This window comes from Aristolochia californica, unplaced genomic scaffold (assembly GCF_029961685.1).
Source record: "Aristolochia californica isolate CCGP_79_NKW_82.1479 unplaced genomic scaffold, dmAriCali1.0.hap1 SCAF_1, whole genome shotgun sequence".
Taxonomy (NCBI): Eukaryota; Viridiplantae; Streptophyta; class Magnoliopsida; order Piperales; family Aristolochiaceae; genus Aristolochia; species Aristolochia californica.
In genome coordinates, this window is record NW_027181770.1 from 58,424,857 (window position 1) to 58,440,379 (window position 15,523).

The window sequence follows — 15,523 nt, forward strand, 5'->3', positions numbered from 1 at the left end:
CTAAACCATATAAAGTAAAGACTTTTATTTGTCGTTTGAATTCATGTGATCCCTGAGTGATATGCCAACAGCTAAAGCTTGAGTGGGTCCCAAGGTGTCTCCAAGGTGGGAAACACATATGACAAGCAAAGCAAACACCAACACACATACAGCCACACCCTCCATTATTATCAACCTCAGCAAATGAGTCTACTCCACACCAGAGCCGAGGGAGAAAATGGAAAAATAAGAGGAAAGAGGGAAAAAGCCCTACCCACATCTCTCATGTGGTTGAGACTTGAGAGAGTGAGAGAAAAGAAGAAAAAAGAAATAAAATAAAATAAAGAAAACCCGGCATGAAAAGATCTCATTTATTTTCTCTAGTTCAATTGAAAGGCAGAAGGGACCACAATAATCATACCAGTTTGCAATTTGCACTTTGATATTCACATCAGTTCACTCTTGCCCTACCAAATCCCTTTTGGGCGGTGTGAAAATGATGAAACATGAAAGTTAATCTCCTATCTCTTTACCAAAATCTGGAAAAGAAAGCCATTAGAGATTCTTCCTTATTCAGCTCTCGAAGAGAAGAAAACTCTGGGTCTCCCTTTGTATCACTATTTCATAAGCATGATACAGTAAGGCTTGGTGAATTACCCAGGGATAAATAGCCAAATATCCATATTTTGAGTGGTAGAGAGGAGGGGAAAATGCTGGAGCTATTAATGATTTATATACAGGATGTCGGTGTCTGTTCATAGCAAAGGACATTATAACCCATTCGATAAAAAGAGAAAGACATTCATGTGTGTCTCAGTCACGAGAACAAGTGTAGGGGATATCAGGTCTTTGTCTTGAGGGTGATGTTGGAATCCATTGAAAGTTAGGAGTTATTTTGACAGATGGTACATTTATTAAGCTTTTTCTTCTCACAAAGGATAAAATAGTATCTAACCCAGAAGGGTGAAGGATCTCCCTACCCGATCCTCTGCAACTCCTGTCTTCAGTCTGGTTTAGCATCTTCAATCCATCTTTCAGAGCAGAGTGCAGCCGTGGTTCAGAGAGAAAGAAAGAACATTAAAATAAAAAGGAAGCTGAACTGCTTCCCTCTAAAAAGGCTCCATGAGCTGTCAGGACTCAGAGCACAGCTCCAAAGCACGGAGAGAAGAATGCAAAAGGGTGCAGAAAGTGAAAAGGAAGAATGAAAAAAAAGAAAATAAAAGAGGGAGGAGATGAAAAACCGAAAAACATTCCCCACATTGCTGCAACAGCTGCGCATGTAAAAAAATGTAACAACCACTCAGCCACAATTTTCTGTGGTTGTTGATTGCAGAATTGCATTATTTTCTTGATTTCTAGGGCAGGGGAGTGGAGTGGTGCAGAAGCAAGGGCAAGGGCAGGCCACTCATGGGTTGCCACATGGGCATCTGACAGGCTGCCACTTGTACAAATTTGAGTCCCTTCCAAGAGATGCATACTATTCATTGCTGTTACAATAATAGCATGCAGAGGAGAGAAATAATGATGGAGGAATCCATAGAATGTGGGAAAGGTTTTCTTCTTCTTTATATTGGGTGAATATGGCGGTTAAAGTTGGTACATAGGTGTCAAAACAGTCAAGCAGTGAAGGCCTACACCAGTCAAAAACAGAAGGAGAAAGTGGGGGAGAGATTTGAAATATCTTTCTTTTGGAATGGTAGACAGTTAAAAACGGATTGTAAACATCAAAAGTGGGTATTTTGGTTTCGATTTATTCCTCTGGAGAGGCGATGTCATTTTCTTTTCGGAACAGTGAAAACCCATGAAAGTTAGAAATTCAAGTACTGGTAATAAATAGTCAAAACCTATTATGAACAGTTAAAACCTATATATTTGGTTGTGTACTTGGTGGTTTTTTTCTGAGGAAGGAGCTCAGACTTTACAAAAGCAGTGAAAACCCATGAAAGTTTAGACGCATAAGACAGTGAACTGTCAAAAGAGAGAGAGTAAATTGGAGATGGGTATCTGGGTTTCTCTAACTCTCTTCAAGATCAAGCTCATTTCTTTCAGAAACAGTGAAAACCCATGAAAGCGTAGGACTTGGGAGGTCATCGTTTTCAATCAAAACATCGTCCTTCTGCTTTCATGGATCCCAAGAGCTCAAAGCCGCCGCAAGAGGTCCCCAGCTTCCACCAAGCCTTGGGTCTACAACAGCCGGAGATGAGAGAAAGTAAGGGAACCGATGATAGAGAATTGCAGATAGTTGTTGCAGAAAGAGACGACTCCAAGAAGCAACTCGCGCCCAAGAGGAGCTCCAACAAAGACAGACACACCAAGGTGGATGGAAGAGGACGAAGAATACGGATGCCGGCTCTTTGTGCCGCAAGGATTTTCCAGCTAACAAGAGAATTAGGCCATAAATCGGATGGAGAAACTATTCAGTGGCTCTTGCAGCAGGCTGAGCCGTCGATCATCGCTACAACGGGGACAGGGACCATCCCCGCTTCAGCGTTAGCAGCCGCTGCCTCCTCTGTTTCGCAGCAGGGGACCTCTGTTTCCGCCGGGTCCCACACTAAGGTAGACGAGCTGGGGTCCAGTAGTAGAACTAATTGGACCATGTTAGGCGCAAATTTTGCAAGATCACATGTTGGTGCAAACTTGTGGCCTAGTGTCAGTGGTTTCGGTACAGGTTACCTTCATGGCACCGCCCCTTCCACTTCAAATTTGGGCAGTGAGAGTGGAAATTTCTTGCCCAGAATCGCCTTACATGGCTTTGAGCTGCCTGGCAGTAATCTGGGTTCTATGGGATTTAATTCAATTATAGGTGGTCATGCGCAGAATGTACCTGGGTTGGAGCTGGGTCTTTCACAAGATGGGCATATTGGTGTTTTAAGCCATCAGGCTCTGAATCAGTTTTATCAGATTGGGCAAGGGAGACCTGCTGCTGGGGCTGGCGGTAGTGGTAGCCAGAGCCATCAACAGTTGCCTGTGCCTCCTCCTACCAAGGATGACTCTCAAGGGTCAAGGCAGTAGAGAACTAGAAGACCAAAGAGGATTTGGAGAAGGGTTTGAGAGAAACAGGGGAAAAAATGCCATAATGTGAAGAAACTGTTCTTTTTGCATTGGTTTCCCTCTGTGTAGTTGAAGAAGTGGGGGAGAGAGATAGAAATTCATCAATTCAGTCATTCTTTTTACTGAGTTGAGTGGTTGGGACTTTTCTTTCTCTCCACACTTCATCAAAAGTCTCCAAATACAGGTATTTCCTCCCTTTCCTCACATGTTTTTTTCGTTAATTACTTGTCTTATACTGTTTGGCTATATTCAAGAGTAATGTATATACAATTCTTTTTCTCTTCTGACCTTGAGTTTGGAATCTGTAGGGGGAACTGTGTAAAGATGGTTATCTTGAGAACTTTCTTGTGTAGTTCAAGGTTTGACGATGACGGTGTAAGCCATCTTGGTTATATAGTTGTCTAGGTGAGAATGGAGTGGTGATTGGCTTGTTTGTGAAAAATAAACTTTAAGTCTCATGATTATATTCAATAGTACTATTTAACCTTTTTTGTAGCTATCTATTGAGGAAGTTTGTCAGCTTCCAATTGATAAAAGCAGATTGTTATAGTTCTCAATTTTTCTATTAAAAGTCTTATTGTGATCATAGAACCATTAAGTTGGCCCTCATTAAGACATCTTCCAATTTGAGTTTTTTCAGCTCTATCACAGTTGAATTGGTTTGAGGTTATAAGTGGGTTTTGCCAAGATTACATTATCATCCAGTCTTTAGACTCCAAAAAATGCCCCAAGCAACATGTGTTTTACTTGTGTAACAGAACTCTAAAGACTGAATATGAAACTCTGTGTAGAGTAATTGAAACTGGTTACACAATGTGCAGTTCTTCTGCATCTTCTTGTAAGTTTTCTACCGTGCGGTTCAGTGGTCACCTGATGATTTTTTCTAGAAGTTAGTATGATCATAACTTTGTTCCTGCAGACCCTCATTTTCCGTGAATGCATTTTCAATGGGATCATTTCAAACGTCATTCAAAATTTCCAGTGTACGTTCCTTGACTTCAGTGGGAATAATAGCTATGGTTGATTTGAAAATAACATTGATAATCGGTTTTGGCTTCAACATCTCTCTTGCATTTTTCTTTTACACAAATTTTTTAGTTGGATCAAGTTGAGGAAGTAAGTTGGAAATACTGAAAGAGAAAGAAAATCACTTTATAAATCCATATCTTGTCCATTGCTACAATATAATAATTTAGGAATAATTTGGATCAAGGACAAGAAGTAACTCTTCTATTTTCCATTCTGGATGCTGGCATAGATATCTAGTCTGGTTTCTATGCATTTCACAAACTGGAAGAAACAACAATAATTTGGTCCATAACTGAACTGTCAATGTATTCAACATGGCTGTGCTGAAGAAAATAAGACATACAGCTACTTCTAGTACCATAAACATATGCTCGTGTTACTGAAACTGCAAGTTGTACAAAGTTCTTTAAAAGATCTTCATGTAGGTTTTATTTTAATGTGTTCTTCAGTTTTCAATTATTGGTCCGATGATTTACAAAGTGGTTGTATCCACTGTGTACAGAGTGGGATAACCAGTCTAATGATAAAATTTGAGGCACATTCTGTGCCAGAGATGACTGCTTTTGTCTCAAAGACATCATTAATACAGATGAATTAGCATTTGTTAACTATGTGATGACACCAAGGAAAGTTTATTAGATTCTTTGATGATAGAGGCCAGTATCAACTATCAGCTTATGTTGACATGTACTGAACATCCTGGAGTTCACTTTTCAAGACAGCTATCTTCAATCTGAATGAAACATGTTTGATACACACAGTTTACAGGGCATAGTACATAAGTTGTAGGATGGTGTGCGGAAGTGTGAACTAATTTTTACTTAATAGCATCATCTGTCACAGGAAAAGAAGATTGTGCACAAGACTGCCTGCACCTTGAAAATAATTACAAAATTTTATGCTGCCCTGTACTTGGATGATAGATCAACTCCTTGATTAGCTAAGGAGTCTACCGAATCTATGTTCATTATTTTTGTAAGAATCTGTTCTATTGATTTTTTTCCATCGTTCATTTTCTTGTGGTTGAGTGGGTCTCGCTCAATTCTTGGAGGAATTCAGATCTTTTGAAGTGCATTGGATAGGAGATTATTGCTCGAGATAAGCTTGAGATCTTCTTTTTGCTTGAAGGTAGAGATCAATATGATTTTATCCAAGCAAAAAAAATGTGTTTTCTATGGAAGGACAAAATGGCCATTTCCCCATGAGAAGATAATAACTTAGCATTTTTGGGGGATTGGGTTAGGCCCAGAAGAGGAACCACATAGGAATGAAAAAAAAGAGAATCAGAAACTAGTATAAATTTCTGCTGAAGAGAATATTTGGAAAGTAGTATAAATTTTTGAAAGAGACCAAAGTGTATAAGGTTTTTGGTTTAGTACTAGATCATGGCTTTGGAAGAAACAAGAAGTAGTGGAAGTCACATTTGTTATCGTGTATATATATATATATATATATATATATATATATATATATATATGTAAGTGGGGAGGGGCATTATTGTAACTTTCTTTGGCTTATCTCTTACGGGATTATATGAGAGAAAGGGGAAGAAATCGTGGGGGCTTCTTGACCAAAAACCTCGCAGTGTAATATTGGTTTGCGGAATATATTGACATGGTATCAGAGCTGGGTTCAGAGTTTTTGTTTATTTTTACCTTTCTTGCATTATCAGCACCATCTCAGTTGAGTTTGGAGATCATCGACGCCATTTGAGTATTCCTTCGACATTTTTGGTGCTATCTGCAGTGGATTTTGGAACCAGAGCAGGTTCTCCTTCGACGTCATCTAGGTTTTGGGACAGGAGCCCTTTCAGTGCCTTCCTATGTTGATTGTCGGCTCTGTTTGACTTTCGGCGTGGATTTCAATTCTTGGCTTTCGGTGGATTTCAGCGTGGAAGAATCAAACGAGGATATGGGATTCAGTTTGTTCGATTGAGTTTTTTTTATGCCTCTGTTTGGGTAGGTCTTACGATATTCCTCACCAAGAGATTTGTGACTTTCGGTGAATTTCATCGCGCGATCTCCTCCCGACTTCTGGTGTTGGCTTGTGCGGTTTCTATCAGTGGAGATCATTACGGGCTCACAGAATTTTACGATTCCTGTAGCAAATTTACTATTTGTTGATTTCTGGGTTTTGGAGTAGGGTTCAGAAGTAGATCTGTTGGTGGAGGTTCGGTGTCTTGTTTCTTGGACTGGAGTTTTTGGCGTGGGTTTCTGTCCAGAGACGTTTCTTCTCTCGCCTTTCATTCCATTGGATTTCATTTCCAGAGGAGAACTATTTTCCGAACGGGTATTTTGTCGTTGCCGCTTGGAATTTATCATCTGGATTTTATCATGTCATCTAAAAGGTTAGACTCGTCCCTATTCGTTTCACAGGTAAAAATTGCACTAGCTGGGAATTTCAGTTTCATTTATTTGTTATGGGAAAAGAGTTATGAGGTCATATAGATGGGAGTGATCCCACACCTCGAGAGGCCGAGGCTTTGTCCAAGTGGAAAGTCAAAGATGTTAGGGTCATGACTTGAATCCTTGGCTCCGTTGAGCCTCATTTTGTTTTCAATCTGAGGTCTTATAAAAATGCTACTGACATGTGGAATTACCTTAACAAGGTTTACCATCAAGATAACACGGTTCGGCGTTTTCAATTGGAGTATGAGATGGCTAATTTCACATAGATAAGCCTTTCCATTGAGGAATAAGGGTCGAGACATGCGTGTTGTCCAGTGCTTTAGTTGTAAAGTTTTTGGTCATATTGCTCGGTAATGCCCTAAGAAGTTCTGTAACTACTGCAAGAAACAAGGTCATATCATCTCTGTTTGTCCCATTCGACCTAAAAGGAAGCAGGGTACTGCTTATCATGCCTCCACTGGTGCCTCTTGTTCTGCTGCATTACCTGCTGCCTCGCCAATTGTTCCTATTCCTACCCCTATAGCCTTAGCAAACCCAAATATACTTACTCCTGAAATAGTACAACAGATGATCATCTCTGCCTTTTCTTCTTTTGGGCTCCCATGTAATCATAAAGTTTCTTCTAAGCCATGGTATTTTGACTCCGGAGCATCTAACCATATGACCAATATTGTTGTTTCTCTTTCCAATGTCAGAAATTATGATGGAAATCTGAAAATTAACACCGTTGATGGCAGTTCTTTGCCTATCATTGTTGTGGGTGATATTTCCTCTTCTTTAACTGATGTTTTTGTATCTCCTAACCTATCCACAAGTCTTATTTCTATTGGTTAATTGGTTGATAATAATTGTAATATCCATTTCTCTCGTTCTGGTTGTGTCGTGTAGGATCAAGCGTGAGGGAAGATGATCACGAAGGGGCCTAAAGTGGGACGACTCTTTCCTCTTCACGTTTTTCCTTCCACCTTTATTCCTAGATTTCCTTTACTTTCCTTTGCATGCAATGTTGTTGGATCTGGAACTAAAATGTGGCATAGACGTCTAGGTTATCCAAACTCTAATGTAAGATGTTTAATTCTGGTTTATTGTGACATAAAACATGTTCTTCTTTTGATCTTTCATTTGAATGTCCATCATGCAAACTTGGCAAAAATAAAGTTCTACCTTTTCCTCATCATGTATCTCATGCCTTACAATATTTTGATATTATTCATAGTAATGTTTGGGGGATTGCACCTGTTGTTTCTCATGCGCATTACAAGTACTTTGTTACTTTTATTGATGACTTTAGTTGTTTTACTTGGGTTTACTTCCTACGGGCTAAGGCCGAATTTTTTTTTAGTATTTAAGCGCTTTCTTACGCTTCTTGAGACTCAATTCTCTGCCAGCATCAAGGTCTTGCACTTTAATTCTAGCGGAGAATACATGTCTAATGAGTTTCAGGACTTTTTTCATAGCAAAGGGATCGTCTCTTAACGTTCATGTCCTTCGACACCGCAACAAAACGGTGTTGCTAAGAGGAAAAATCATGACCTTCTTGATGTGGTAAAAACTCTTGTACTTGAATCATCTGTTCCTCCTCGTTTTTTGTGTTAAGCACTTTCTACTCCAGTTCATTTGATCAATCGCTTACCCTCTCCTATGTTACATCATGTTTCTCCCTTTTTTAAGTTGTTTAGCCATTCTCCTTCATATTCTGATATTTGGTTGTGTTTGTTTTGGGCATCTCCTTGCTCATGAACGACATAAACTTACAACTCAATCTGTTAAGTCTGTTTTTTCTGGATTATGTTATACCTCAAAAGGGTTATGTTTGTTATGATCCACATGCTCGTCGTATACGTGTTTCTAGGAATGTGATTTTCTTTGAAAATCAATATTTCTTTCCATCTCATGTTGAGTTTCCATCTGTATCTTTATGTCTTCTGTCGAGCTTTTATGATTCCCCAATAATTGTGGAAAGGTTCAAAACCTGGTTTTGTGTATGGAAGACGTAGTCGACATGAGTTTGGTTCCACTTCCTCTATGCCCCCTCACGATCTTGACATGGCACCTGTTCCTACTCCTGCTCCTACTTCCACCACTCTTCGCCGGTCTACTCACACTTCTTGGCCCCCCTAATTGGTATGGTTTCTCCTCTACTGTCTCTCATGTGGCTACTTTATCCTCTATTTTCATTCCCTCTTGCTACAAACAGGCCATGGAACATGAGTGAAGGCAAAATGCAATGCAAACAGAACTTCGAGCATTTGAGGAGAATCACACTTGGGATATTGTTCCTTGCCCCCTACAATCAAGCCTCTTGGGAGTAAATGGGTTTTCTCTATAAAACTTCGCTTTGATGGCTCTTTGGATCGGTACAAAACTCGCCTAGAAGCTCTAGGCAACAAACAGGAATATGGGTCAATTGGCAGCAATGTCCATAAGAGCATAGCATAGGCGCATAGCCAGCACCCCCCCCCCCCCCCTTTTCCTTTTTGTATATGTGCATAGATCAGAGTGTATAGGGGATTTGCTGGTCATCTTTACATGTTTCCAAATTGGATTCCTTTTTGTACTATAAGCCATTACCCTATGAAGACTCAGTCTTGCAGCTCAGCTAATTAAAACATTGAAGAATTTATCATCTCTTCATCAGAGATTTGCTCAATTAGAAAGACTAAGATGAAATTGATCAACAGCATAGAGCAGTGGACTTAAACAATTATGAAGGATGTATTCTGGAAATAGAAGTATCTCAGTTGTCAACTATTGAGATCTCTTTTCTAGAGAATTCTTAGATCATTATGAACAGGGGACTTAAGGTAAGTTTGATCCATCCTGTAACAACCCCAAGAGACTCTTCAAATGGACAAAGTGAAAGAGAAATTGTGATACATTTCCTACCCTAGAAAAACTATACGTAGTTTGCATATCCTAAGCATTCTCTTTCTGTTTCACTTCAAAACCTGAATTCTGCTTCAATGAAAGATTAATTTAAATTTTGTGAGTACACATGGGACTCTTGCTGTATGATAAGTTGGGAAGCACACATTCTTAGAAAAGCTATGACATGGATGCTGCAGAGAGAGTGGAACATGAGTTGGTGTGCAGAGATAGTGGAACATGAGTTGGTTTGTTGGTCTATAAACTTACTTTTCAATGCATCTCATTATTGTAGCATTTGGAGAACTCACACAAGTAAAAAAAAAAAATGAGGTGCATCAGATGATTTTGATTTGTATGTTGTTTAAAAAGTTTAGTGTTAGTTAACTTTATAAGATTTGATTGCACTCATCAACTTATTGAGGGACCATATGGGGAAAAAAAGCTGCAGATGGTTTTCCCCTAGTTATAGGTAATGGTTCATCTGCTTCCCAACATAGGAAGTCATGCCTTCTGATTTTTACTAGGCGATGGAGGGGTAACCAGTTTGGGCCTCTCAATCAGCCTGTACCTCTTTGCATTTTTATCACATTCTGGAATTGTTTTGTCAGAAGCATGGATATATTTTGCATGATTTGGCTAAACTAGAAATGTTGATTATGTCAGATTCTTATTAATAGCTTGACTTGAAAACAGTTAATGTTGATAGCATGTATGAAAATTTGTTAAATACTAAGTTTATATTTTTTAATCTGGTTAAAATGCTCTTAGCAGACTAACATTCTTATCCTTAACTCTTACTTGAATAATCCAAGTTAGCTAAAATGTTGTGGTTATCTATATAAACATGGTTAATGTAGAAAGAAGCAAGCAGTATTGTTGTAGAAGTGGGGAAGGATAACATGATATAAGTGTCATAGGAAGGCGTTGTTCTTGGAATTTCTCGCAAAGTAGAAATATTGTTTAAGTAATCACGACTAGATTAACTAGGAAACAAATATAACAGATACCAATTTAACGTGGTTCGCCCAAGTCTGGCTATGTCCACAGGCTGCAGATATTTTATTATAGGAAGAAAATACAGGGTGTTTACAACACTTACAAGTCACAACTCCTCTACCTCTGATGAGCTCTTCTGCTTCATATTCCGGGTCTGCAGTAGGACTTGGCGAGCGGGAAGGAAATAGCAGAGATCGTCTTGGTCCGTCTGGAAGCTTCAGCTACCATGGACTGTCTCTGTTTTGTGTAAAACTCGACCTTGCGCTATGACGCAGACGTCGTGGCCCAGAGCAGCGTAGTGCTCTCTCACCTCCAACACGATCAAGCGTTCCCTCCGGAAACAAAACCAGCGCTTCCTGATCAGCTTGTCCAGCAGACGGTACCAAACCCCTGGCGGTGATGCTGCCCCGATTCAGAAGCTAATCTTCCCAAAGCCTCTATGGGTTAGCTCTCCCTAGCCACCTTCAATCACTGTCCCTTGTGGGCAAAGCGCATATCCCGAACTTGGGTAGCTGAGTGACAACGTAAGCAGCGCCTACCAATGCCTCGACCCTACTTCTGGTAACAGCTGTTGGGCTCCCCTCTGGATCTGCTCGGCAGTCTGCTCGTCGCTCCCAGCATGCTTAGTCCAGCACCGCCTGCAGCTTTTCCTCTGCCAGATTTTGATATTCGGCATTCCGGGTTAAATTTGAATTTTTGATCCGAGCGCCTTCACTGACAATGCCTATGCCTCCTCTGACATGATCTATGTGTCATGCGAAGGCGTTGTTCTTGGAATTTCTCCAAGTGATACATACAAGTATAACAGGAATACTATTTCAATCAAGGGCTGCAAGCAATGTACCACTCCCTAAAGAAGATGATGCTCATAGTGATCGGCAAATGGGTAATTCAGTTTATCTACACAGTCATATATAAGTGTAGTCACTTGTTAGGATTTTCCGTCTTTCGCATTTGTCAAAATATAATATCTCTTTCATTTGTCACGTACTTTTGTTACAATTTTTGGATTCTTGTCATACGCTTCGCAAAAAACAAATTAATGACTGAATGGGTCATATGCTCGTGGACCCACCAGACTATTGGGGCCCATTTGAGTAACATTTGGCCTAATGGACCCACACCATTTAAGCCTATATAAGACCGTGTCTCAGAGTCTCAACTCCCCCACCTACCGCCACTTACCACCCACATTCCACATTCCCAACTCATTTCATGAAGACTACGCCCACCTGCCAATGGAGTCCGATGGAGAGCCCACGTGAACCATGACTCACCGTATTTACCCGTGACTCAGTCCGGTTGACCGAGTCTAGGGTTTAAACACTTGAGACTCGCCTCTTTGTTTTCACGTTTCGGCTTTCCCTTCTATCGATGCACCCCTTTGTTTGGATGAGATTCCATGCATTCAAAAGACAGAAGGCTGAGATGGATTCCCACAGACCATGGAAGGAGATTCCATTCATGTACAGCTAGAGGATGAGAGGGAGAGAGAGAGAAAAGAGATATCTCTGCCCTTCCCGTAGTTTCTACTAATACTTCCCTCATCTGCATAAAAACCAAACATGTAGTAGGCACTAATTTTGGATCGAAAGGCCTTAAAACAGGATTTGATTCCAGGGGCCCGTTTGATCGAAAACCCTGACACTGGTAACTAAAAAAAGGAATTGGGAGACTAAGTGTGGAAGGGTCCCACGAGACTTGGCGACAATCCCGGGAATTCCCATACGTTGCTCCTTTCTCGGTGTCCCTCCAGAACTCTGCGCGCTGAAGCTCACCTTTCGTCGGACTAAAGAGCCAAAGACGCCCGCACAATTCCAGATTCGGATATATACGCAGCACGTACGCCGAAGCGCCTGTCCGCCTTGTTCGTGTTTCTGGGGCTCTTTTTTTTATTCTTTTTTTTTTTGGGTTGTTCTTGCTTTGCGCCATGGATTTGTGGTCTTGTTCTACCGAGGTTGATGAGGAGTACGAGAAGCTCGTCATGAGAATGAACCCACCAAGGTATTTACTGTTAGTTGCACATGTTTTGATGTGATTTGACTTCTTGTGTGTTACTGGTTCGCTGGTTTCTTTTCGTTTTTTTAGGAACTTTTGGTGGGTGCTCTTGTTCGAGCTTTGTAGTTTTCTACGGAAATTGTTTGATTTAAAGGTCATTTGATGGGCAAGGACCGTTTTTTGAATTTAGTTTTGGAACTGATTTGTTGTTTGTTTTGTTGATTTGATGTGGGTATTGTGTTGTTTCCAGCTAAATTGAAGTTTCTTCTGTGAAGTGCCTTCGCCATTATTTTCTCATATTACTGGTGTGATTTTGGCTGATTTGACTATTCTTCGTGCCATAATTCATCTGGGATTTTCCTGATCTAAAGTCGGTATTTTGGGTTGTCTGAAATCCTACTGGAGGTGTTTCTATAATGATTTTAACTTTTTTATTCTCTTTACTCTGCAGGGTAACAATAGATAATTCTTCAAGCAGGAAAGCAACTCTTGTCAAGGTATCCAATGTTTCCATATTCGTCGGTACTTCCTATCAGGAATTTACAGAGGAATTAAATTTCTCTGTTTTTGAAATCCATGCAGGTGGAAAGTGCTAATAAACAAGGAAGCTTGCTAGAAGTTGTGCAGGTTTTGACTGATTTGAATCTCACTATCTCAAGGGCTTACATTTCTTCAGATGGAGAGTGGTTTATGGACGGTAAGCTCTGTCTCCTTAGAAATCTCGTCTTATTACTTGGGAATTCTGTAGTTACGATATCTTTCTTCTGCTTCTCTTTTGTGTCGTCTGATTCACCCTTTCCTCTCTCGTCTTGAAGTATTTCATGTGGTAGACCAATACGGGAATAAATTATCAGATGTCGAAGTCATTGACCGAATTCAACAGGTGAGATTCTGAAACCAATCTTCTTCTGTTTTTTTTTTTTTTTCCTCCAATCAGTGGTCAGGTGGTGCTTTCAGATTCTAGGCTGATAGTAGACCAAAGCTCCTGTAGAGGAATGTTTTGATTCGAGACAAGTGAACTAACAATAGTGTGTATAGTATTTTAGCTGTAGCTTTTGAGTGGTGGATACCCTTGATAATTGGCGTAAAGTTAACTTGCTCTTCAGCTGTCTTCTCATATTATTAGAGCCTTGAAAGTGACTGACACAGACTTTATTCTTGACTGCTTCTGGGTCCCAAAAATTTTGAAGTGATCTAAAAAGATATTTCATTGAATTCTCTATTCTAACTTATGTTGTTTCAGTTATTTCTTCGTCATTGTCATCCATTGTTTCTTTGGGGTTTGCCTGATTCGGGAAAGTTGTGGTTCCTTCATATAGTGTCACTTAAAATTTTCAACTTGCGTATCTTAATTACAGTCACTGGGAACTCGGGCATTTGGAGTCTGGTCTCTCAGAAGGTCTGTGGGTGTTCAGGCAGCTGCAGAGCATACATCGATAGAACTGATTGGAAGAGACAGACCTGGCTTGCTTTCAGAAATTTTTGCCGTTCTTGCAGACCTCAAATGCAATGTAGTAGCTTCAGAGGTCTGGACTCACAAGTCAAGAATGGCATCTGTTGTTTATGTTACTGATGAGGTCACTGGACTGCCAATCAATGATCCAGACCGGTTATCTAAGATCAAACAACTCCTTAGATATGTCCTTAAAGGCAATCGGGATAGACGAAGCGCCAAAACTGCAGTATCTATGGGAGGAACTCACACTGAAAGAAGATTGCATCAGATGATGTATGCCGATCGTGATTATGACAGAGATGATATGAATGATGAGCAGGAAGACACTGGCAGTGATAGTAGTAAACCTTTTGTGGCTGTCGAAAACTGTGTAGAGAAAGGGTATTCTGTAGTGAATGTTAGGTGTAGGGATCGACCAAAGTTGTTGTTTGACACAGTTTGCACATTAACAGATATGCAGTATGTTGTGTTCCATGGAACTGTCATTGCTGAAGGACCAGAAGCGCATCAGGTTTTCTTTACTACTCTTTATATAGGCGTCTTCATCGTCAAATATTTTCTAGATTTCAATAACATTCTTCATATTCCCATTCTGATATCTTTAGTTTATCTAAGACTTGAACCAAAAAGTTTAGAGATAATGGCAGAACATTGATGTGAGATACGTTCCACAATGCAGGAATACTTCATTAGACATATGGATGGTTCCCCAGTTAGCTCTGAAGCAGAGAGGGAGCGGCTAATCCATTGCTTAGAAGCTGCAATTCAAAGACGATCTTCTGAGGTATATAAGCATCACAGGGAGGAAACTCGAGCTCTGTGGTGAAAACTTGAGCATTGAACACTTGTTGACTTGATTTTCTTACATTGTGTAAACGTCCAGGGATTAAGACTCGAGCTCTGTGGTGAAGATCGAATGGGTCTCCTTTCCGATGTAACCCGCATATTCAGAGAAAACGGTTTGTCTGTGACCCATGCCGAAGTGGCAACGAGGGAATCACAAGCCATGAATGTTTTCTATGTCACAGAAGCATCAGGCAATCCAGTGAGCAGCCAAACCATTGAGGCAGTTCGAAGTGAGATTGGCCAGACAATTCTGCACGTAAAAGATGACGCGTATTCGAAATCTCCTCCCCAGGAAAGTGGGCTCTTCTCCCTCGGTACCCTCTTCAGATCTAGATCAGAAAAGTTCCTCTACAACCTGGGTTTGATAAAATCATGTTCTTAGAGTTTGATCAACATTCACATGTAACTGTGACTCTTGAATTTGCCTCTTCACCAAGCGTTCAACCTCCAGTTGATCTCTCTGGTCCTCCTGTGTAATTATACTCTGTAAATAAATCCACCTTCTCAACTTCTCTTTTCTCTTGTAGGGGATACAGTGAAAGCCTCTTAAACTAGGTGGGTGATCTTTAACTTTCAAGCAGTGAAGATGTTTCAACGCTTCTATAACATTACACTACATTTTACTCATGAAATGCCTCAGTTGATACCCGAGAGGCACCCACCCTTGATCTCTTGATCTACGGTTGTTACATGATCAAATATAAGGTACGTGATGTGTCAGATTTGTGGCCATCCGGTATGTAACAAGAAACCGATACTCTCAACCTGTATCAAAATTGCAAATAACTATGGAAGCTTTAGCTGGAAATCACGTGGAGGAGCAGCAGGACGTTTTACGGACCACGTGTCCTTGTCGGGGAGGTACGGAATCGGACAAATCCGCCTGCCGGAA

At 40.4% G+C, this 15,523-nt stretch overlaps 2 protein-coding genes across 3 annotated transcripts; both read left to right on the forward strand.

Moving 5' to 3' along the window:
* The first annotated feature begins 1,901 nt into the window (after window positions 1–1,901).
* LOC137952896 (transcription factor TCP20-like) lies at window positions 1,902–8,216 on the forward strand. 2 transcript variants are annotated; one of them, XM_068800010.1, is made up of 2 exons: window positions 1,902–3,214; window positions 7,356–8,216. In XM_068800010.1, the coding sequence occupies exon 1, from the start codon at window positions 2,104–2,106 to the stop codon at window positions 2,989–2,991; it is 888 nt and encodes a 295-aa protein (XP_068656111.1). In that variant the 5' UTR covers window positions 1,902–2,103; the 3' UTR covers window positions 2,992–3,214; window positions 7,356–8,216. The 2 variants fall into 2 exon arrangements, with proteins under 2 accessions (XP_068656111.1, XP_068656102.1); XM_068800001.1 differs by lacking the exon at window positions 7,356–8,216 and adding an exon at window positions 3,339–3,587.
* A 3,801-nt stretch (window positions 8,217–12,017) lies between these two features.
* Window positions 12,018–15,162, forward strand: LOC137952909 (ACT domain-containing protein ACR4-like). Its single transcript, XM_068800022.1, has 7 exons — window positions 12,018–12,335; window positions 12,781–12,826; window positions 12,912–13,026; window positions 13,145–13,212; window positions 13,688–14,296; window positions 14,465–14,569; window positions 14,669–15,162. Exons 1-7 carry the CDS (start codon window positions 12,262–12,264, stop codon window positions 15,011–15,013), a joined length of 1,362 nt encoding a protein of 453 aa, XP_068656123.1. The 5' UTR covers window positions 12,018–12,261; the 3' UTR covers window positions 15,014–15,162.
* Window positions 15,163–15,523: the final 361 nt, after the last annotated feature.